Source organism: Micropterus dolomieu, linkage group LG23, assembly GCF_021292245.1.
Source record: "Micropterus dolomieu isolate WLL.071019.BEF.003 ecotype Adirondacks linkage group LG23, ASM2129224v1, whole genome shotgun sequence".
NCBI classification, from domain to species: Eukaryota; Metazoa; Chordata; class Actinopteri; order Centrarchiformes; family Centrarchidae; genus Micropterus; species Micropterus dolomieu.
This window is the reverse complement of record NC_060172.1, coordinates 5,830,772-5,855,917: the sequence shown is the minus strand read 5'-3', so window position 1 is coordinate 5,855,917 and position 25,146 is coordinate 5,830,772. Positions and strand designations below refer to the sequence as shown.

Below are 25,146 nucleotides of genomic sequence, written 5' to 3'. Positions count from 1 at the left end.
CTCTTGCGTTGCGGTTTCAAATTGAAACCAATTCCATTCAGACGCGTGTTATCGTGTGCATGCTAGATCTCAGACAGCAGAGTCACACAACATGCTGGAAACTTCAATATATCTATATATTCTATTATATTTTTATCAGCTTGACGTTTAACTAATCCATGTTAATGTTACGCTGACTGCATTTAGACAACATGATACGTCGGCGTTAGCTTGCCTGCCTGTGGCCTGTACTACGAAGGGAGTTCAACCTACTCAGAGTTAACTCGGGGTTATCAGGCAAACTCAGGGTTGAAACTCTCCCTATTTTTTGGACATGTAAAATTGTCAATCTAAATATGTGAAAACACTTCGGAGAATTCAATTATAGCCTAGAGATGCGCTACATCTAAGAAACTATCCCGTTAATTAAGATTACTCTTTAAAATCACCGAGGCTGCAGAGCTCGCTGTCTGAATGTAGCTAATGCTGTTGTGTTCAGAACTTCATTGCAAACGCAGTGGAACAAATCAGGATGAAATCTAAACACATTTTATGAAGTGGTGTGTAATAATATCAACTTCTCATCATTAACACTGAGTACAGATGTGGTGTGTAGTCCACGTGCAGGGTAACCTCCAGTTAACCACGAACATGACCTGCTCGGAGCAGTTTAGAGATGCGGTATAAATTGCCATGGCAACAGACCTCGGCTAACACCTATCCACATTTCGTAGTACGAGTTAACCGGGAAGTTACACCCGACGTCACGAAGTTACTCCTGAAGTTACCTGGATAAGCCAGTTACCCCGCTTCGTAGTACAGGCCACTGCTTTTCAACAGCTATCTGTGTATCTGTCACCGGAGGCTCAGCAAACATAACAAATTGTCGCTCCACATTTGCTTTGTACATCCTTTCTTGCAGTCTAAAGTCAACACTTTGACATAATACCGTGGTACACAGGATAGCCGTAACGTTACATTTTGCGGCGTATTTTGGAACAGATAATGTTAGCAACTTAGCCAACTAAAGCACAACATCACAATATATTAAACATGCTTTGCAGTAATGTTAGTTTACCTGTCCAATAGGATGAAAGCCAACTCTGTAGCTGCAGTGTTTTTCCGCATGCAGAAAACCCGACCCGATTCCTTCACGTAAGAAGCAAAATAGTGACTGTTCCAAGGGACTGAGAAAGCAGGCATGAGGTTAATTACAACCCGTCGACCAATAGGCAGTAAAAAACTGATTATAGAAATGTATAGAAAGTGCAGAACGGTCACTGAACATAATGATGGTCAGTTTTTTGTGAAATAGTTTAGTGGCCAAATAAGTTGTGGGAAACAAATTTAAGGTAATTATTTTGATACGTGTGTTGAAAGTAGATGATAGATTTCATCTACTTTCATCTACTATCAGTAGATTTGATCCAGAAGATGACACCAACGGAAAGCCATGTGGCGATAAACTTGCAACAGTGACGAACGTGCCTGAGACGCAGCCGAAGGTGAGCGGCTGTAAAAATCATGCATGGACTTGCGTGCAGGCTTTTTTTAAAAAAGAAATACAGTTCATGGTGCAGGCACATGAGGAATAAAAGGAGTGCTCTTTTCTTTCTTTGGGTGTGTTGCTTGCGTGTTTGGCTGCAAACGAATAGGAATTTTTTGAGTAGCGAAACCCATCCCTAATGGTCAGCACAGGTAAAGTAAAGGCAATGAGTTACCTTATGACAAAAATCTATGTTTTTTCCTATTATTTCTGGCCATTTGATTATATTAACAGGATACACTTTATTTGGATAGTCTGCCTAATCTATAGTTTATACAGTATTTGTAACATTTAAAGAGCTTTTTAGTTAAAACAGTTTCACGAAAAAACAGTTTCCTGTGGTTAAGCTTTGATAAGGGTTAATGTTTGTGTGTATATTATAATTTCAGATCATGGTATAGACTACTATATAGGGCAGTTCACAAAAAGTGACAACCTACTTTACGCACACGGCCGCATGAAAGGCACCGAGCTTCTCCCTCGTCTGTCTCTGTAGACAGAGATTAGCAGGCAGGTAAGAACGGCAACAGGTGAGCGTCACATTGTGCCCGGAGAACCTGATATGTAGAGGGCAGCGAGGAGTAGCGGCAGCTTGTGAGAAGTCCCGGTACGTCAAAGAGTAAAATGCAGTACTGCGTAACCTACCGATCCACAGTTTGAAGGCTCTGCTGGCTCTCTAGCCGTAATATCCAGACAGATACCAGTTGTCATTTCATACATGTAGCACACAACAGGAGCTTGTCTCACCTAGTGGAAATACTCGGGCTAGTGTGAAGGGTGCAGACTCGTGTCTCCCATTAGCGCTCCCTTCGTCGCGGAGCGTTCAGGCGCAGCCAAACCAACGGAACAGCTGGTTGATAAATCCAGCGCCAGCTGCTGTGTAAAATAGGCTGTGGACAAGAGGAGAGGTGACTGCTGAAATTCAAAGACGTCGTATTTTAGTTTATATTCTGCTTGCTCCACAGTTGACTGATAAATTCAGGATTTGAAATGCCTCTTTTTTTTCTTAGCATTTTGGCGCCGGAGATTTTCCTTTGGCGCTCGCTAAAATGTCTTTCGGTGGGGGGGTGCCAAAAATTTCTCTCTGCAGGAAAAACCCTGATGGTGTTTGACAGGAAAGTCTCACACCCAGTCTTCATCCTCTGCTGCTTGTCAGCCAGAAGCTTTCCTACCTGCTGTCACATTTAGAGACTCAGCTCTTTGAGTCAAACAACAAACAAACTTGGAGAATTAATGAAAAGGGCAGTTAGCGCAATCTATTTCCCCACCTCTCAGGTGGGTCTAGTGTCTCCCGACGGCCTGTGATCTGACGTTATAGTCCATTTGACAGATGGTGGCAAACTCTGTCGAAACTTATTGCCTTTTACATTTGCCCAGGAACCATCACTGGAAGTCTATCTAGCGTAATAGCGCGTAACTGTCTGCCCCAGCGGTGCAGTCTGTCTAATGTTATTGCTTCTCAACATCTGCCGAGGAGACATTAGATATTTGTTGGAGGCAGAGGTGTTTTCCTGAGGCCAAGAGCCTCCAACACTGCTTTGGATTATGTCCTCTGCACATCAACACACAGCGCCTCCTGTGGTGATGTCAAAGAATGATCAATAAACACTCTTTTTACAAACATCATCTAATCTGAGGGGAAAGATTTATGCTACTGTGTGTGTAGGAACTACATTTTCTACAAAAGAAGACATGCCACACATTGAGTGGAATTAGTTACGGAAGGAAAACGGTCGAGGAGATGGCTTTTATGCGAGACCACTGCAAAATTATCAGTGTCTCTGATTTTACTGTTTATAGGTATGCGTTTAATTAAATTTTTTTTTTTTTTTTATTGTTTTATTCTACAAACGTTCTGACAACATTTCTTCCAAATTCCAAATTTTATTCATCATTTATTTTAAGAAAATGACAATTGGTCAAAATAAATAAATAGAAAGATGAATTGTTTTCAGACCTCAAAAAATACAAAGAAAACAAGTTCACAATCATTTCAACAACACAATTCTAATACTTTAACTTAGGAAGAGTTCAGAAATCAATATTTGGTGGAATAACCCTGATTTTTAATTACAGCTTTCATGCATCTTGGCATTTGTTGGATGACTTGTGACCATCCATCTCCCTCCTGATCAGATTCCAGAGGTTTTCAATGTGGTTCAGGTCTGGGCATTGAGCTGGCCATGACAGGGTCTTGATCTGGTGGTCCTCCATCCACACCTTGATTGACCTGACTGTGTGGTAAGGAGCGTTGCCCTGCTGGGGAAAAAAAACAATCCTCAGAGTTGAGGAACACTGTCACAGCAGAGGGAATCAGGTTTTCTTCCAGGATAACCTTGTAGCTTGATTAATTTGTCCTTCACAAAGACAAATCGGCCCATTTCCACCAAATTTCACAGTGGGTGCCAGACGCTGTGGCTTGTAGGCCTCTCCAGGTCTCCGTCTAACCATTAGACGACCAGGTGTTGGGTAAAGCTGAAAATTGGCCTCATCAGAAAAGATGGCCTTACTCCAGTCCTCTACGGTCCAGTTCTTATGGTCTTTTGCAAACTTCAGCCCGGCCCCTAGGAGCCTGTTTCGCACAGCCACTTTACACCAGCTGCTGTTTGCCATTGTTTTTGTAAATCACTTAATGTCATCCTACGGTTTTTGAGTGACATTTGAATGAGGTGGCGGTCATCCCGGTCAGTGGACATTCGTGTTCGCCCTCTGCCAGTCTGTAGCTTTGTTGTCCCCAAAGTCTGCTTGAACTTGTTCTTATGACATGCCGTCTGAAATTTTAAGGATGGAAGCAACCTGACGTTCACTGTATCTTTCTGCCAGTAAAGCCAGAATTGAACCCTTCTTTTTTCTTCTTTTCCTCACTCAAAACTTTTTCTTTTCACCTCTTTTGGCATGTTCAATTGTTCCTTTTGTGTTCAGATTACCTTTGAGGAATTACTAGCACTGTTTTTGCCGTCCAGCTGGTCCTATTGCTGGAAGATAGTGATGAGTTTTTATACTTTTCCTCGTTAAATAAGATTTGGCTCAGGTGATCACTTAATCAGCACCTCACTAATTAGAATGAGGTTCGCCTGTGTTGGAATTTAACAGCCACTGGAATGAAATGGCTGCCAGACGTGTAGAGATACTGATTCAAGACAAATATGGAGTGTTTTTTTCCAGAGCTCTATAATTACTAGCTTTGCAGTTTAAGATTTTACATTAAAAACACATCCGTTTTATAAAACAGCACATTTTTAAACTAGTGTTTTCCTCTCATCTGGGCTTGTGGCCTCTCATTCAAAACCACTGTGTCATGTTTCAGATGTCTGTAAGTGGTTAACATTCTCGCCAAAGAGACGTTTCACCTCCTCTAAACTTCTCGCAATTCACTAACTGATCGTTTTGAGAAATACTGGATCATTTGAACAAAGATTTTTCTTCTTTTCGCTCCCGTGAATCACTTCACGACCCTTCAAATTTATCTTTTGAGCCTATGGAGAGTTGGGAACTACTGTACTAAACTAGCAAGAAGTAAAGTTTTCTTTTGTGCTTTCCACTTAACTTCTCTCCCCTTCTGTCCTCATTTCGTTTTTCTCTGTTCACCTCTCGTCATCTTAATTTACCTGGGGCGGCTGTGGCTCAGGAGGTAGAGCGGGTTGCCCACTAACCCCCGGCTGCTCCAGCCTGCAGTGTGTCCTTGTGCTAATTTCTGTTTCTGATGAGCAGTTGGCACCTTAGCCTCTGCCATCAGTGTACAAATGGGTGAATGTGACATAGTCTAAAAGCGCTGTGAGTGGTGGGAAGACTAGAAAGGCCCTCTACAGGTACAGACCATTTACCGTTTTTCCTTTCTTGTTTCCTGTCCTTACTACATTCCTTTCAGTAAACGTAGCTGAGTGTTGTCGAGTACCTATTTTCTGCTTGGTTGCTGGTATACAAGTCACTGCAACAGACTCTCTAATGCTTTTTAACGTGCGTCTGTGTGTGTGTTTCTGTGTGTGGACACTCCAAACAGATGCGTACGAGATCAACATCTATTACATTATGGACTTACAAGCCGTCTTTGAGCTTTATTCAACGCACACACACACAAACGTACAGATAGTATCGACCCTGACTCATCCCATAATTGTCGTTCTGTCTTGTTGCCATGGATACTGCCCTGCAGTAAAATGACTGCTGGTTACAGTAGTTACAGTGAAGTACAGTAGAGTGTTTTGAGTCCTTTATCTTGTTCCTCTTTCTCCTTGGATTCCTTGTCCCTTTTTCCTAAACCATCTACTTCTTGTTGCTTTTCCTGCTCCTCCTATTTTCTTCTTTCTCTCTTCCTTTGTCTTCTTCCCCCTCTGACTCAATTTCCTTACTGTTCAGCTTCTCCTCTTCCCTCTCGTCATCCTCATTTTGTCTTCATTTGTCTTCTTCTTTGTGGTTCTTAGCACTCCTCATACCACAGCATCTGTTGGGTGGATTACCAAGAAATCGTGTTTCAGATGATTGATATTGTTTGTTTGTTTTTTCTCTGTTGGGCTTTAGTATCTGTACATCATACAACACCCTCTGTCCTTAGACGCTCAGCTCAGCAAGTACACTTAAAGCCTCACTTTAGACTGATGAGGGTTGAGTTCGTAGTCTTCAAATGAAATGACAATAGTTTGTAATCACCCTTCATTAAAAGACATAACATTGCAGCCTCGGGTGGCAGTTAGATAATCTTTATTTTAAGTATTTTTTCCCCTTCATATTACTGTGTAAGTCAACATTTAAAGCCCTTATTCAAGAGATTTCTGACCACCGTGGCAATAAAACACAATCTACCTTCCCTCCTCCCCTAGCTCCTCTTTGTTCTCCTCCTCCTCCTCAGCCTCTTCTGTTCTCTGAACTGTCCAGAGGGCTGAGAAAGCTTTTACATGTTCCTTTCTTTCCTCTGCAGCAACCTTTCATTTTGCCCTTTTTGTTGAGCAGAGAGTTAAATCTCCAGCGGTCGACGTGGCTGAACTGGACAACATAGTGTTCAGTCAACCTTTCTATTGATTGTAAAACAAAACGAACACTGGACAGGAGGACAGACAGACACACAGACAGCTGCTGCTAAGAAAATAAAGCAGGGAGAGGGAAGCATCAACTCGCATGAACAGAGCCCATGTGTAATTGAACATGAAACTGATTTTGTGTGTGTGTAGTTGACATAACTGCTGCTGCATCACTAGTCTAATGTTTCGTTAACACACCGTTAGACATACAACATGCACGCTTGCATGCACACACACACACACACACTGTTATCCACACATTCATGCAGCAGCACATTCATTCCAGGCTCTGTTAAGAGTAAGACGGTAGGAGAGACAGTTTTTTACTGTCACTTTTTGTTTGTTTCGATGACTTTATGTTTTGTGCGACGCTTCGGTGGTTCTTATGAGAGGTTGAAATCACTAATAAAGTTAAAATACCTTCACTTGACTCAACGACAAAGCGTCTTTGAAGCTGAAAATACATATGTTCATATGTGTTAGCATCCCTGGTTCAGTTCTGGTCTGGCTGCTGCTTCTCTCTTCCTCATTTCATCTCATCAGTATTAAAGGCATAAAAAAACCACACAAACACAAATGTGGACCTCATGATGACACGTGGAGCCAGGCGGCAATCACCCAAGTCTTCAAAGATTCTTCAGGACCATGAATATCTGTACAAAATGCATCCAATCCATCTGATTTGTTAAGATATTTCAGTCTGGACTGATAATGTGCAACCAGGCAAACTTGGTTGGCCCTGATTTGACCCCATGTGCATTTTTCCTTTTTCAGTTTTTCCTCCTTCTGTCCTGCTATCTTGTTTCCTCTTGTCTCCACTCGTCTCGTCTCCTCTCTCCTCTCATATCAGCTCCACTTCACTCATCCCCTCTCGTCTCCTCTCTTGTCTCCTCTCATATAATCTCCTCTCCACTCATCTCATATTCTCTCCTTTCCTCTTGTCTCCACTCGTTTCCTCTCCTCTCTGCTGTGATATAATCTCCTCCCCACTTGTCTCGTCTCGTCTCCTTTCCTCTTCTGTTTTCTGTTGTCTCCACTTTGTTTCCTCTCCTCTCGTCTCCCCTTCGTTTCCTCTCCTCTCATATATATCTCCTCTCCTCTAATTTCCTCTCCTCTCATCTCCTCTCCTAGTGCATTAATAGTAAATGACATGCATGCAGGATGTTTATGTAAATTAGATGCAGAACGGAGAGGAGATTAGTGTCTATATTTATAAAACTCCCTTCTCTCTCTCTCTCTTCCTCTCCATCTATGTCTCTCACTCTGGGAGTCTTGTTCTGCTGTATCTCTAATTGAAGGTTATACATTATTGTTAACACACACTTAACTTGTTTTGCTCAGTGTTTGTATGTGTGTTACTGTGGAGAGCTGAGCCAGCTGTAAACACTTCCACTGTGTAGTTGCTAATGAGCAGTTACCTATCAGAGGTTCACAGAGTCGCTGTCATATAGCTGCAATTACTTAGTGTACTCGGTGTCCATTTTACTCGCTCCTCTACCTCTGCTGTCACCAGGAGTGCACAGTGATGTGAACAGCCTCCTCTCTTCTGGTTTCAGTCAACTCAGTATCAGCTCTAATCATTTGGTATGTCATAATCACCGCAGCAGAAAATATTTTAGTCAATAGCCAATGTAAAAGATTGTTTTTAAAATTATTTTTGGAATTAGTTTCTATGACTTTACATTCATCCCGAGGACATTATTATTATATTGCTGCTCTTACGCCGCCACTGCTTGTTAATTGATAGATCATAATGCTGCAGGTGTTCTCTCTCTGTTAGGCTCTGCTCAGGTGGACCGCATTTTGGATCAGGTCTAATTAATGCTCTGGTCTATGCAACGTCAGGTCTGGGTGTGTTTTCAATAGATGTGTTTCGGATCAGGTTCAGACCTTTAGTCAGTGTGCTCTGTGCAGGCCAGTCACCACACCAAACTGGGAAAACTATTTCTCTATGGAGCAGCTGGAGGTGGTTTCACCAGCATATAACGTAAGTGTTCACTAATACCCTTTGTACATCAAACTTTGCGTGTATATGCAATTTTTTGTATTGATCAAGTGATAAAAGAATCAACTAATTAATCTGTAAATAAAATAATTGTTAATTGCAACCCTAAATAATAGACAAATACGTTTTTTCAATGATGATGAAAATCAAAATTATATCACAAACCTGCTATAACAGACGGGTTGATATGGCAAAATTTTTAGCAAACAGCTGTTTATTTACACATCCAGCAGTTACAGCGCAACATGATCACTCATTTGGAGTCGTGTTTGTATCACTTGATGAATCTAAGTTTAATATTAACTCTATTTTAGCTCTGTTTGTGGTCTCCAACCAGCTCCTGAGGGAAATACCTGGCGCCAGCTAGTCTCTAACTGTGTCTCCTGTTTGGTGCTGGACAAGAGCTGAAATCAGCTGCCTGCTGCAGCCAAAAACGCCGCTATGAGTGCAGCAAAAGTGAACCAGAACATGAAAGTAATTGTCTGGACAGATAAAAAACGACCCAAACTTCACTATAAAGCTCTGTAAAGCCGAGGGGAGCTGCAGATTCAGGCTACAATTCTCTGTAGGTTCCTCATGATCAGTGTCAGTTTTTTCACATGATCATTTATTATGGTGTTATTATAAAAATATTGATTTTGGCTGCTTTACTAGATTTTGATCACACACCTCTGTGTTAAAATGTTTTAACATGACTAAAGACAGCATGCACTGCGTACTAATGGCGACCATATTTTGGCAGATAATATAGACAAAATGTTTAATGACATTAAAGTTTAATATAAACAGGTAAGAGTTTGATCTGCTGGAGCTTTTCTGAGTTTCCCTACTATTTCTATTGTGTGCAATAAAAATGTTCATTATGTTGTTTTGTTTGAGAGTAAATGTACACTGCGACTGTACTTAAAGTACAGTTGCAGTGTGTCGGATAATTGGCTTCTCCAAGTCTGAGAAAAGGAAGGCTGCTCACACACACACACATACACACACACACTTTTCTGCTCTGACTTTGAGACACACGGAGGTAATAACCCTGGAGGAGGTGTCACTGTGTGTATGTCTGTATGTGTGAGTGTCAGAAAGTATCTTTGAAGTTCCTTTTTCACGTTGTCTCTCTGTTCATCTCTCTACTCTTTGAAGTCAATCTGAATTTTGCTGACTTGTCTTTTGATTTTGGTGTGTGTGTGTGTTTTAATGTAAAATGCTGATGTGATTACTCTGCTTGTTGAGTCATAGGATTTTAAAACACTGCCTGTTATGTTTTAGAAAAGGAATCACAAGACGTTTAAGGGCGCATTAATCGATGAGGATTTTTGTGGCCGCTAGAGAAGAACTAGGGGAGACCGGTATGGTTCTAACACTTTCTGCCACAGCAACTATAACTTACTGAATTTTGTAGCTAGAGTTCTCAAACTTTTACACAAAAATTCCCACATTTGTTCACTACAAATGGCACCAATTCACTCCTCTACAAGAATATCACAGACCTCATGAGTTGATGTCAGATGCATTGTGTGATGCATGTGTGCGATTCATTTTTAAGCTCTTTACCTTCTGTATTATTCAAAACGGACAAGCAGTTGGTATGACCAACACAATATTAGCTAGATTAAATATGCACTGTTCTTTCTTGTGGATCAGGCCTCTGTTAGGATGAAATTAGGTGATGCATGAATTATTATTAAGAGCAATGGTGGAGAAGATGTATCAAATTTTAATAAGGAGAAAGATTATTTGAGTCAAGTCATGGCATTAAATAATATGATCTAATATCATCAGGTCGGCCTACAGTAAGCGCTCAATGCAAAACCCCCAGTTCAACCACCAATTAATGCGTCCTTATCTCAGTTCAAATCTCCTAGGAGTCCATTTTTCTATATCCCAGTAAGCAAACAAAAAATACTCAGGCTGTAACTCGGGACAGATCGGGATTCTTCGGACTTGTGCGTTTGGTTTGAGACGCCGTTTCACAGATATTTCCTGGGCTGACTGGTGGCTGTGTGTGTGATGCGGGCACTGATCGCCACAATACGCTTACCTCACTACACACGTCTTTCTGTTGTGCATTTTTCCTGTCCGCCAAAGCAGCGCATGGGCCGAAGATTTCACCCACCACCGCTTCTTTCATTCCCTGTGTGACTCTAAAGTTTCTGTCGTGTCAGCTTCTGTCAAGCTTAACGCCGTTGTACAACAACAAGTCACGGTACAGCGTAACGTAACGTACAGCGGAAGGTGATGCTTCCTGCTTTACTCTCAGGTATCATGTGACCTGAAAAACAATGTTTCTCCCTCACTGTAACAAACTTAGCCTGATGACTCGTGCACATATACAGTATGTGTATGTAAATTTATCTATGGAATAAACTTACTTAATAGTATACTTAATAAATACTACCACAGTGTACTTAATTGAAGATAATCTTTGTGCATCCTTAGGTCAAACAAAAAGGAAGTGTGTGTCTGTGTGTGTTAATGTTTGTATATTCATAACCAGATTATCTGTGAAATAGAAAGAAAGTCACTAGTATGTATAGCACTAGTTTAGCCAATGTTTAGCCAGCTGTTTTAGCATAGCGGTTTGAAATTAGAAAGGAAAGAAATGCATCACATGTTGGCTACGAAACTACATTTCAATCTAGTATAAATCAAACAATTTGGTCAGAAAAATTACTTTCTTACCTCAAAATCCTTTTTTTCTTTATATATTCTGAATGTACCTGTTTCCACACTTGATAACCACCATGCCTGATCAGGGAGGAAGAAGGTAAATACTGAAATGATCTCCTATCTTATCTCTAATTGGTGGAATTGATGTTACAACGCTCCCCATGTAACAACCATTTACCTTCTTCCTCCCCTACAGAAGAAAAAACAGCCCAGTATACTTTCTCATCACCTCGTTGGTGATTTACGACCTTCTCCAAGAGTCTTATTTGCCTAATCATATCCATACCCTAACCACCATTATAAAAACTTTGGCGCTGAATGTAGTTCGGGGTTTTGCAGAATCAAAAAAAAAAAATGCTTTGTTAATTTCAGTGTCCTGTTTTAACTCTGCATGTCTCATTTGGATCCATTCATTACAATGAAATACAATTTTTTTTTTAAACGTTAAGATTAATTGTTTAATCTTCATGGTTGGTCTCATGAAACACAAACAGAAAATTCAGTGTTTTAGAAAAACACAGTGCTGATGAACACTGAAAAAGATTTTAAACAGCTCACCGGTGATTGGAAACAATCCTTAACAACAGGAAAATATAGTTTACAGTGCAGGGGCCGTGTCAAAAAGAAAATTAGTAGCCTACACTGGAAAGGATAGATAGAGAGAAAGGAAGCTCGTGTGTCGGTGATGGTGCAGTGGATAAGACGTCTGCCTTCGGTGTGAGAGACCCGGATTCAATCCCTCACTGTAACACATCCACCAATGTGACCCTGAGCAAGACACTTTACCCCTTAGTTGCTCCAGAGGCGTGCGACCTCTGACATATATAGCAATTGTAAGGCACTTGGGATAAAATGAATAAATTTAAATGTCTGAAGAGCAAAAGCAAACCGGTGGTGGCTCCTCCTGTGCTCTTCACGTGGGTCTCCTCAGGAAAGTCAGTTATGACGGTAATAAAGGCTGTGGGCGAATTAGCGATCTGTGTGCCTAGTGGAAGTTTTCTGGAAGTTAGTCATTTTCTTTTGGTCAAGAATGAAATATCTCAGCAATTATTTGATAGGTTGCCATGGAACTTTTTACAAACACCCGTGGTGCCCAGAGGATGAATACTACTGAGTTTGGTTTCCTCTAGTGCCACCATGAGGTAGACATTTTGGTTTGATTGAAAAATCTTGACAACAGTTCGTTGTACTGTGACCGTTTAGCTCAAAGCACTACTGTACCGAAGTACAGCCTCACAGAGCTGCTGTGGAGTCTAAATCTTGTTTTTACCTAGATCAGGTCTTCCAGGTTTGATTATGAGGCCAAGTTGGTGTATCGCGTTTCTGCTGACGGTCTGACTGTGCAAGGTCAAGTTTTTTTCTGCTTAAATAATGGATTGCAGCTCAGGAGAGGAAACAGCATGGAAAGATGAAAGACTCAAGTTTGCCCTGAAAAGCTTCTCAGATAAATCTCATCTCAGAAAATTCATCATCATCACCCATATATATTGTATCTTATTCAAATCTGGTTATTTAAGCAAAAAATAAATCACCACACGTCTGCGGTGTCTCAGTGTGAACCAGCTTTTTGAAGTTAAACCCAGACCAAGTCCAGCCTGAGGCAGACAGCACACATCACAAGAGTTTGATTCCACTGCTTGACATTCAGTTTGGGAAGCCACTGCCTCTTCAAATCCACCCCTGAGTATTTCTCATGAAAAATGTCTGCGTTGGGTTTGTGCTTGCCAGCTATGAGCAACAAGGCAGACAGTGTGCAAGATGAAACAGAAAACACAACTACCAACAACTCCAAACACGTCTGATTTGCACGTTGTTTATTGAACACAAATAGAAGTTTAAAATTGAGACAGTCTGGTTTTGGCAGCAGTTAGCACTGGAGATTTAACATTGTCCTCAGGTTTGAGCAATGTCCTAACTTTGACAACTAAACCCTGCTGACTACAGGTTGCACTGGGGAATAGCTTAACAATATACAACATGTGAATCAGACAACGCTGGAGTTGCTGGTGTTGAGGTCTATTTCTTCTCTTTTAATGGAGCGAGGCTAACAATTTCCCCCGCTTTCAGTCTTTGTGCTTCCATTTTATGTTACTTTATGGAAATGTCTCACTTTTTGTCTGACAGCTGTAGCTACTTTGCTGATTGAGATTTTACCAAGAGCTAAAAAATACGCCACATTGCAAAAGATTAAACTTTTCCAACCATATCGGCTTTAGCTTGACCAACTAAATTCTACTTCCACATGCATGCGTAGTTTAATAATATACTATATAACAATAGAAAAATCACAGAGGTTGTTTGTACAAGCGATCAAACGCCACAGCGAAGTGGAGAGCTGCACACTGCATGCTGGTTAGTGTTGGGGAAGATGTCGGTCTTAGGAACGTTCTCAAAATCACAACGTAGCCGCTTGGCCCCGCGGGGGTCGCTCTGCGCACCTCAGGTGATCAGGAGACAAGCGCTCTGCGAGTAAACGGCTACGGCTTCTGTGCGCTACACAGCTGTAGCCTATTTAACTTAAGTTTAAACTATAGGCTACATAACTTGACCTGACAGGCCTTCATCTAGTTTTGCGGGGACGCTCTGCCGTGTGAATTCCCTCCTGTTGATGTCCTATTTAGTAAAACAGAAAGAGATTCTGGAAACTCACAAACAGCGAGGATCAGTCTCTCTTCCAATCATTTCTGCTGCACGCTGCGTACAAAAAAGTTCAAGACAATTCAAGTTCGACGGCGGGCGGCGTGTGCGTGAGGCGACCACTTCAGCTCACTGTAACAGGGACACTTGCTGCTGAACACAGACTGTTTCTGCTGCTCCCTCATAAAAGAAAAATGTTTCTGCTGATCCCTGAAAACAGATTTATAAATGTGAACTTGTTGCTCAGAAGGAGCCTGTTATGATGTTCTGATCGTGGTTCTGGACTCTTAACTTGTTTGAACAAGCTAGATAAAAGGTAACGCCCTGGAAGTGGCAAACAGCTTCGGTTTTATATTTGATTTGATTACATTAATGTTTAAGTTGAGATTTACAGGAAATATTTTATTGCTACTGTGTAAAGGGAACACTGCTGGGAAAAAGCACCTTATTTGTTTAAAGTGTTTGCAAACCACATGTTATTGCACATTTGTGTTTATAGCAGTACATTTAAATTAAAAGTGCCCAATACACTACTTTAGAATTCATTATAAAATCTTGTGCATAACAATGCGATTAATCGCATAAAATCACGCAGTTAATCGCGGATTTTTACATAGTTTATTGATATTTTTTCTTAAGTAAAAGATCTAAATTCTTATTTCTCAAAATTATTTGCCATTTATTCAAATAATCCACATCATTTATTAACAATAATTTCTCAAATCTCACATTTGATTTTTCTGCTTTTTATTGTTTATTTATTAATAAAGAAATACTCTTTTTCTATGTACCAAGGTAATATAAAAATAATGTAGTTATAATAAGACAGAAAGCCGTGTCTGTCCATGCTTTCTTTTAAACTAGTATATGTCGTTATAATTTAGGTATGTTTGAGTTTTGGAGTGTTGGTATATGAATATGAGTTGATCTTGTTAGGTCACAAAACTTTCTTGTTAAGTAAACGCAGCTCCACTGACATTTTTAGTTCCAACATAACAGGCCTAGCTGAATAAAATAATAAGACAAATTAATTAATAAAATAAATAGTATCTCCATTAATTATATATTCTTGTCACGTATTGTGAATGCATACAAATAAAAGGTAGTAAAAACGTACATCGATTCACATTTTATTTCTCTCTCAGGTCTGTCGGTGCTGCAGAGGATCTTGGACACGGCGGCTGAGCGGACTTGGCAGGTCACCTCCGTTAACTTGGACACTCTGACAGAAACTGCCTTCATCAAGCTGCTGACCGACCTGGACTATAAGAAGGACTTTCAGATCATCATCGACTGTGAGCTGGAACGACTCCACTCTATCCTCAACCTGGTAAAACACTCGCTGATCCTAATGTCGATAAATCACTGTCACATTAGTCTGATATAAATAAATGACGTGATTATCACAGTGGACACAGGCCACTCAATTTCATACAGTGCTAACTTATATTAACTTTGTAGTACAAGAAGTACAATGTGCTTTAATTTTTTAGCAGCTTACAGTTTTTCACAATTGCTAAGACACATTTCTTGAAACCTTCACCCATATAAACACAAAACTACATTCTCAAAACCTCTGACTCTTCTGGCAAAATCAAACACTGCTTTCAAAACACAGCCAGTCTCTAGGTAAAACGCTACAGAGCATTCTTTAGACACTACATCAAATCATTGAGAACACAGCGTCCAGGGCATGTAGTTACAGAAAAATTGTTTTTGCGTAGAAGAAACACATTTTCCAATTTAAAAAGTATTGTCATCACAACTTAGTACAGTAAATATATAGTATACCGTAAATACTGCGAGTAATACAGTATTGAATATCTGTATATTCAAATACAGTAAGCCCAAAGAACAAAGAAAACTATAAATGAAAAGCACATTACACTGGACACCACAGTGAAAGCTGACATTGTCCCATAGACAGGATGTACAGCCGAGTCCTGCTGCTCACGCTCAAACACAAAATTCCAACGACTGCCCAGAAAAGTAAGAAGATGTTCAGTGTTCAGTGTGGACTTGACCACATTTTGGTTTGATCACATCATTAGAAACACGTGTGCAGAGTTATGAGTTGCTGCGTGTAAACGATGACAGCTGGGTTGTAGTTGTGTTTAACGTTTGCTGCATGTATTTACCGTTTTGCAACACAAGTGCATCACAGTGCAAAATCTGTTTTAGTGAGTGACAATGTGTTTAGAGTTTTGTAAAAAAAGAGCGGATGAGATTTGCAAGCAGTGTCTTAACTACCTGAACCTGTTTAACCAAAAGAGTGACTGATTGGACAAATGGGTTTAGGTCATTGAGCATTTGGTTCAGAGAATGGGGTTTAGTGTTTTAGCAGTTGTGAAAAACTGTAAGTACACTATTGACTTCTGCAGGTCTTCACACTCATAGCAACACAGTCTCCTCCACCCACACATCTCACCATGGACCAACATCCCCTAAACAGACAAACTTTGATTGAATTTGAGTTCTTTGTGTGTGTATCTGTCATTTTTTTGCGGTTACACTCTCTGCTCGCTGAGCAGCAGGATATGCTGGCGAATATTTTAGCTCTTCAGTTGCAGCTGCTTTCACAGTGTTTTGATTTTTAATACTAAACACTTTGATGTCAGCTTCATTGATAATTGACTGGCAGGAGAGAGAACAGAGGGAGTGTGCATGCACAGAGGAAATGGTTCAGAGAGATATTTTTGAAGGGAAAAGGATGTTCTGAAATATTATGGGATCCGTTTGTAAGAACCAAAGGGAGAGAGAGAGGGCAGAGAAAGAAAGCGTGTACCTTTTTAGGAAGCCAAAAGCTGCAGAGTGTGAACTCTGGCCAGAAACCAGCCATCATGTGAGAAACTCCTCTTCCTGCTGAACTCCAGCTGGCTAACAGAGACTGAAGTATCAGGTGGTGTTTTGGATCAGTGAAGTGAAGCTGTTGGCTTCAGCTGAATTTATTTTATGTTTAGTTAAGTTTCACGTGGCCTGGTTGAAAAAATCAGGTGTTGTTCAGCTTGACTGTAGTTTGACTTAATTTAGTTTATTTAGTTTAGTTGAATGTGAGTGAATTATCAGGTGGAGCTTTGGATCCACTCTGTGAATATTTAAGTGGAACAAAATTAATGACAATGAATAATAAAATAGTAGAGGACAATAAACAAAAAAATGTGTTATCTTGTCTTCAATATGTTATATATCTTTTTTGTGGATGTAAAAGGTTAGACAAAAGTCCAGCTATTCCTTCGGTAACATATCTGTGTCACTATGTAACACGCGTCATAATGCCATAACACGACATCCATGCAACCATGTAAACCTATTCTGGTACAACCCCTAAATAAAATTATAAACCTGATAATTAGCATCAATATGACCACTTTAACACAGCAGTTAGTTTTGCAGGTATAACAAACGTATTGGGCACATTTTGACTTGATGACGGCACTAGATTAAAAGTTGTAAAATGACTAAACAACAACACCATTACAATTAATCCTCAGGGGAACATAAATGTCTGAACCAAATGTCATGACAATCCATCCAATAGTTGTTGAGATATTTCAGTGTCATGTGGTGAACAGACCGTTCGCTAAGCCACGCCCCAAATACGCAGCTGGTCAATCACATCGCAGTATAGGACTCTCTCTAACTGAGGTGGCTGCGCTCTATTGACTCTAATGTAAAAAGAGTTGTTTTCTAGCTTTTTTAGGCTGTATTTTTCTAAGATCTGGTCAAACGCTGTCCCTGGGTCACTTATAATAGTTACAGCAGCTACCCAGAGAGGTTGAAAGGAGAAGTACGATTTATTCACTTTCCAAAACCTAAAATAAATCCATGAAAATGTCGGCTGTGGATTGATCCTAATGTAATGTTAGTTAGCTAACGCTAGCGATCACGATATGCTGGCGAATATCATAGAATGTAATAATGAATAGAGGCCTGCCCAGCTTTACAGCTGATCCTTAATATCGCTGTCCTCTTTCTCAACAGTCCATAATAATACGTTGGTACACTCGTACTGTGTGATCAGTAGGCTTTAGCTTCTGTCTTCAGTCTGACAGCCTGAATACAACCTTCAAATATATAATATATAATAACTGCAAAACTGTCTGCTTCTTTCTGAAATCACTTTTTCCAACAAATTAGAGAATATTTCTCCGGGGAGTGCAGTAATAGACAGTGGCAGCGCCGTGATAAAAGTCCGACAGGTCCGACAGTTTGTCGGACTTAGCAACAGTAACTAAGCAGGCGTGGCTAAGCCACTGTGTCACCTGACGATTAAAACAAAGGACAACGATATTAAGTATAAGCCCTGTTCCTGTACAGCTGGGTAGGCCTCTGCTCAAATTACAGTCGTTAAAAAGCAGAACAATAGGACTTTATTACGTTACATTCAGTAGCATCACATTACGATCAATCCACAGCCGACATTATTCTGGATTTGTTTTAGGTTTTGGAAAGAGAATAAATCGTACTTCTCGTTTCAGCCTCTCTGGGTAGCCGCTGTAACTATTACAAGATGCCGCAGGAACAGCGTTTGACCAGATCTTAGAAAAATACGACTTACGACATTAGGGTCAACGGAGCGCAGCCATGAAAGTGTCGGACCTCAGTTGGAGCGAGTCCTATACTGCGCTGTGATTGGACAGCTGTGTATTCGGGGATGTGGCTTAGCGAAGGGTCAATTGATTGCCATCCCAAAAGAGCCACGCTGCTAGCATGGCTAACACGTGGGATTAAGCCGAAACTATTTCAAATAAAAAAGTTTGCTTGATCCGATATGATTGTAAAAACGAGGACCACAGTTAAGTAAACTGAGAAGTGTGTTTTTGGTTTTTCAGCGATGGACGCCAACATCTGCTGGTAATGGAGGTCACTCCAGAGCGAGGCATCTCAACAGTTGGTGAAACAAAACAAAGTTGTCTAATTAGTGGATGTTTTGCAATGACATTTGGTTCAGCCTTTCATGGTCCCCTCTGGATGAATTGCAGTAGCTCTGGTGATCCTTTGATCGGGCGCTAGCCGTTAAACCCCAACAAGAAGTAACTAAGGAAGTGGTAGAAGAAGAAGAGGATGGAGGGACTGAGGGGGGGGACTGTTCAAACAGTGAGTAGCGTTCAGCGCTGCCGACCAGCTGTGTTAGTGAACGTTCATTGACTGATGCTCATTAAGAGCTGGACCTGAGAGTAAAACAGGGGCCAACACCTGCTTCCTCCTCCTTCTCTCCCTCCTCTTTATAACCTCTCTTCTACTTCCTTCCTCCATTTTCTCCTCCTTTCCTCTCTGTCTTCCTTCTTCTTCTGTCTCCTCTCTCTGCCTTTTCCTCCTCACTCTTTCTTTCCATCTCTTTCTGATGGTGAAGACGGGCAATTAATTTCTCAAAGACGAATCAAGTCTTCCAATTAGCAGCTGTTTGAGAGGACGCACACTCACTCACACACACTCGCAGATGGGTGTGATGAGTGTGTAATGGATGCTTTTTATCATCATTAGAAACATCAGAAAAATGTAATTAGCATATCATTTACTCTGACTTTTCTCTTGCTCAGATTGTTGCTCAGAAGAGAAACTTAAAGAACTACCAGTACATCCTGGCCAATCTGGTGAGTCTGTCCTTTTACTGGAAGGAACCAGAGAAACACATGAATACAGTTTGTGCAGAACTCGCTCAGTCACACTTTGATGTGTGTGTGTCTGTGTGTTCAGGGCTTCATGGACCTCAACATGACGGAGTTTCAGAAGCTGGGGCCGAACGTGACGGGCTTCCAGCTGGTGAACTGGTCTGATCCAGCTGTGGAGAAGATCAATCAGGAATGGCTGGACTTTGACAGCAAAGACCTGAAGCTGGCCCGCAGAATGCTAAAGGTACATGCTTTTCTGGATTTTCTGCTACAGCATACAGCATATATCTGTTCTGTATGGGTGCTTTCACACCTATCCTGTTTGGTTCTGGGAAAACGAACCCATACCAGCAAAAGCTGTAAAAAAAAAAAAAATGCTGTGCTTGTACTCTGTGGACTTTGTCTGTTCATGAAGTTTATTAAAAGTGTGTGACAGCGACCCCACAGTAATGCCATTTCTCCATTACCAGTACCAGCTCCGCTCTACTCGACTCTGTTTGACTGGTTTTCCATTGCAGATAGTTCCCAGAGATAGGACCCCTCAATGTAGCTGGTCGTCGCAGCGACGCCACACACAACTGCCGCGACGTAATGTCCAATGCGACACACATACAGCTGTGTCTTGATTTAAGTTAAAACGTTTGAACCTTCCTCAGAATGTAAAGACAGATAAGCGGTATGAAAAGCTTCCAGCTGTGTTTTCCTCTGCCGTTGTTCGGCTCTTTGTGACAACAATGAATACAAATATTAATATATAACATAATAATATCAGAAACATTAAAGTGCTGCAGAAACTTCTGTCAGTCGCTGAAATTTGATTTCCCCATGTGGGTCCTGATGATGCAGGATGCCAATTACACTTTCCTGTTGCAACGTCACAATAAAACTCCCCGTGTCTGCTTGGTGTCAGGAGATGTTGTATTAGCATTAGCGTAATCCAGTTCAGATTCGGCCGGTGCAGAGTGGACAATCAACACTAACAGATCAAATTACAAACAGTGACATTAGATTACATGCTGCATCATTTCCTGTCAGTCTCTCACGTCAGTGTCATTCATTATCATCGTCGTCTTTGACTGCTCAGTACACAGGAGCTCTGACCTACGATGGCGTCAGTGTCATGGCGACGGCTTTCCAGAACCTGCGGCGGCAGCGAATCGACATCTCTCGCCGGGGCAACGCAGGGGAGTGTCTGGCAAACCCTCCTGCACCATGGGGGCAGGGCATCGACATACAAAGAGCACTGCAACAGGCAAATAAAAACACACAAACGTGCATCATCCACGTGTAAATACACACGATAACACTGTTTCACGTCGCCATGGAAGCATTTAGACACGATGTGTGTGTTTGCAGGTGCGTCTGGAGGGGCTGACGGGTCGAGTTCAGTTTGATGAGCGAGGACATCGCACCAACTACACTCTCACTGTCATGGAGCTCAGCCACATCGGACCCAGGAAGGTGCTGCATCTGCTGCTTTTTTTTGTGTGTGCTAAACGATTCTAACAGAAGTTTGGTGTGGAGTCGCACTCTGCAGAGAGTCCAGACTTGGCAGGTTTTCACTACATCAGCTCATTTCAATAATTAGCTCCCTCTTCTCTGATTAGAGGTGTGATCATCAGTGAAATCAGCTGCTGCAGCGCTTGTTTGGTATTAAACAGCAGACTCAGCTTTCTTCTAAACTCCATACGACTCCGCAGCATTACATTATGAGTTATCATTGTAATAACGTACATAATTATGCTTGCTTTGTAGTTTATGAGACTTCACACAGAGGTACAGTCCTCAAATGTGACTTTTTTAAGCCTGGGATTCAGGTTTAATGTTTGCTGCATTCTTTGTTACTAGTGGAACCAGTAAATCCTTTTTTTGGGCAAAGGGAGCAGAGTCTTGGTGGATTTAAGGTAGGACAAACAAGCAGCCACCAGTATAGCTCACTGTTCAACCAAAATAGTTCCAGGAACTATGCAGCCACAGGAGCTAAACTCAGGAACTAACAACTGAGGGCGTGTCTACACGAACACGGGTATTTACAAAACCGTGACTCTTTCTACGCGGCTGTTCGTCCACACGGAAACGCAGTATCAGGTCACTGAAACCGAACATTTTTGAAAACCCCTGCCAGGGTGAAGATTTTAAGACACAGCGGTTGCAGTGTTGTCGTGTAGAGTTTTTACCTCGCGAGTGCGCGCCGTTATCTGCTGCGTTTGATGTCAGGCTGTGCGCCACTGCCTGCTTTGTTATTAGGCTCTGATTGGCCAACATGGCTTTACGGTTAGGGTCATTTCGCCACCTGGTGGTTTTGGCGTGCTCTTGACAGCCCTTGATAGCGTGTTTTTGCGTTTTCCTTTTTTTTAAACGAAGGAGGAAAAACTCCAGTTATAAAGGCCTCACATTGAATTTTCACCCCACTTGTCCTCACTCGTCTCTTTCTTAAAGATGCTGGATTATTCTTGTTGTTTTTCTTCAATTGACCCCTCGCTAAGCCACGCCCCGAATACACAGCTGGCCAATCACAGCGCAGTATAGGACTCGCTCTAACTGAGATCTGACCATTAGTAGTGGACTAGAAGTGGACGTAGTCATCGTGATGTCAACCGTTGGTTTGTGGGCCGCCGTTTTGAAGCCTCAAGTTTGGCCGATAGGTCGCCGCCATGTTGAGTTTTTGCAAGCAGGAACTTAACAGGGCTGATAACTTTGTCCATCGAACAACAGTCTTAAAACTAAATGTACTCACCAGAGAAAGTGAACAGCCGACTCCTAATAAGCTTTTCCAACAGCGCTGGTTAATTTTACACAGTGACGTGGGGAGTCACACTTGCCTGATTGACAGGTTGCCATGGTAACGACTTGTCAATCATAGATAATCCCGCCCTGAAGCATACTCTCATTTATGGTCTATTTTCCTCTAAATGGGACCATAATTTACTAAATGAACATCACGCTGTGTTGAAGAAGACTTGAAACTAGCGACTGAGACCATAAACTCATCAGGAAAGGGTTTACTGAGGGAATAAATCAGCTGACAAGTAGAAACATTTTACCATTATTTCTTATCGAACCAGACTTATTTTTGCAACCAGAAGAGTTGCCTCCTGCTGGCCGTTCAATGCAGCTTTCAGGGACTTCCGCGTTCGATTTCAGATTGCTGACTAGAAGCTTCCCTCTTGGGTCCGACACTTTCATAGCAGCGCTCCATTGACTCTGTGTAAAAAGAGTCGTTTTCTAGCTTTTTTTGGCTGTATTTTTCTAAGATCTGTTCAAACGCTGTTCCTGGGGCATCTTGTAATAGTAAGAGTCGCTACCCAGAGAGGTTGAAAGGAGAAGTACGATTTATTCTCTTTCCAAAACCTAAAACAAATCCAGAAAAATGTCGGCTGTGGGTTGTTCCTAATGTTAGTTAGCTAACGCTAGCTAACTTCCTACTGAATGTAACATACTAAAGCCCTGCTGTTCTGCTTTGCAATGATTGTAAAATATAAAATATAAAATGAATAGAGGCCTACCCAACTTTACAGTAACAGTGTCCCATTCATCGGGGGATCCGGTGGTTCACTTGTACTGTGTGATTGGTAGACTTTAGCTTCTATCTTTTGTTTTTTTCACGTACATTTAAGTTAGCCTGACAGCCTGAATGCAACCTTCAAATGTATAATGCAACTGCAAAACTGTGTGCCTCTTTCTGAGATCGCTTTTTCCAACACATTTGACAATATTTCTCCGGGGAGTGCAGTAATAGGCAGCGGCGTGATATAAGTCAGACAGCTCCGACAGTTTGTCGGATTTAGCAACAGTAACTTAGGGCGGTGTGGCTTAGCGAAGGGTGATTTGAGAGGAAACAAAACAAACTGACAGACAACGAACACAACTTTCAGATTACAGTGAACAGAGGCTTAAGACTTACAGTGTAACGCTGTTGCTGTGTCTTTAGATTGGTTACTGGAACGAGAAGAGAGGCTACGTGAACACAGCCGTTTACAAGCCGGTGTTGGAGGAGTTCCACGGTCTGCAGAACAGAACATACGTAGTCACCACCATACTGGTAAGACTGGGAAAACATGACGCTGTTCACAACTTACCTTCACCTTCCGGTGTTTTTTTTTTTTTGTTTGTTTGTTTTGGCAATTACAGTGCTGTCCTTACAAAACCGTGATGCCTAAAAGTGAACACCATCTGTCTCTGTACAGGAAGCTCCCTACATGATGCTGAAGAAGAACCATGAGCAGTTTGAAGGAAATGATAAGTACGAAGGTTACTGTGCTGAACTGGCCGCAGAGATTGCCAAACACGTCGGCTTTGTCTACCGACTCGAGCTGGTGGGTGACGGCAAGTACGGCGCCAGAGACACTGAATCAAAGATGTGGAACGGCATGGTGGGAGAACTGGTGTACGGGGTGAGTGTGACCAGGACTTAAACAAAGAGGGGATGATTCATCACAGTTATATTAAATCCATGTTTTTGTTGTCTTACTTAGGTGTGGCAATACAGCTGAGAGCTACAACCTTACTATTTGTAAAATTTAAAAAGTCTGCCTGCTTAAAGGATAAAGCCGGCGTTATTCTGTTTCTCTTAATCACATCTAATCCCATCAATAAAAGACTTTATGTCTGTGGCTCGAAGCTCCAAGCCCATAAACAGCTAATCAATCACGTGAGTTAAATGTTCATTACATCAAAACATCCCATCCTGACAGACAGGAAGCAGCAAGAAGCAGTGAAGATGGGAAAACATGTCTCTGATTCCAGGACCATCAGCACCGGATCCCCTCAAGGCTGCGTTCTTTCCCCCCTTCTCTTCTCCCTGTACACCAACAGCTGCACCTCCAGTCACCAGTCTGTCAAGCTACTGAAGTTTGCGGACGACACCACCCTCATTGGGCTCATCACTGGTGGGGCTGAGTCCGCCTACAGGTGGGAGATCGACCATCTGGTGACCTGGTGCAACCAGAACAGTCTGGAGCTCAACGCTCTGAAGACAGTGGAGATGGTCGCAGACTTCAGAAAGAGCACAGCCCCACCCTCCCCCGTCGCCACTGTGGACTCCTTCAGCTTCCTGGGCACCATCATCTGCGAGGACCTCAAGTGGGAGCTAAACATCACCTCCTTCACCAAGAAGGCCCAGCAGAGGATGAACTTCCTGCGGCAGCTGAAGAAGTTCAGCCTGCCAAAGACAATGATGGTGCACTTCTACACCGCCATCACTGAGTCCATCCTCACCTCCTCCATCACCATCTGGTACGCTGCTGCCACTGCCAGGGACAAGAGCAGGCTGCAGCGCATCATTCGCTCTGCAGAGAAGGCGATTGGCTGCAATATTCAGCCTTCCAGGCTGCGTGTCGAAGTGTCCTTGGGCAAGATACTGAACCCCGAATTGCCCCTGGCGGCTGTTCCGCAAGTGTATGAATGAGTGTGAATGTTAGTTTCTGTTTGAGCACTTAGGCTCAGTGTATAAATGTGAGTGACTGGTGAATGCAGATGTAGTGTAAAAGCGCTGTGAGTGGTCGAAAAGACTAGAAAGGCGCTATACAAATACAGAGCATTGACCTGTACGCCTCCAGGACTCTGAGGCGAGCAGGAAAGATTGCAGCTGACTCCTCCCACCCCGGACACAAACTGTTTCAGACTCTCCCCTCTGGCAGGAGGCTGCGGTCCATCAGGACCAAAACCTCTCGCCACAAAAACAGC

The 25,146-nt window shown here is 42.0% G+C and overlaps 1 protein-coding gene across 1 annotated transcript in view; it reads left to right on the top strand.

The window, feature by feature from the left end:
- LOC123962924 (glutamate receptor 1-like) overlaps positions 1 to 25,146 on the top strand; it is a 91,008-nt gene that overhangs the window by 48,156 nt on the left and 17,706 nt on the right. Inside the window, exons 4-10 of the mRNA XM_046039427.1 lie at positions 14,995 to 15,179; positions 19,390 to 19,443; positions 19,547 to 19,705; positions 20,546 to 20,713; positions 20,818 to 20,922; positions 23,393 to 23,503; positions 23,649 to 23,855. Coding sequence (XP_045895383.1) covers positions 14,995 to 15,179; positions 19,390 to 19,443; positions 19,547 to 19,705; positions 20,546 to 20,713; positions 20,818 to 20,922; positions 23,393 to 23,503; positions 23,649 to 23,855 — 989 coding nt within the window. The remainder of the gene's footprint in view (positions 1 to 14,994; positions 15,180 to 19,389; positions 19,444 to 19,546; positions 19,706 to 20,545; positions 20,714 to 20,817; positions 20,923 to 23,392; positions 23,504 to 23,648; positions 23,856 to 25,146) is intronic.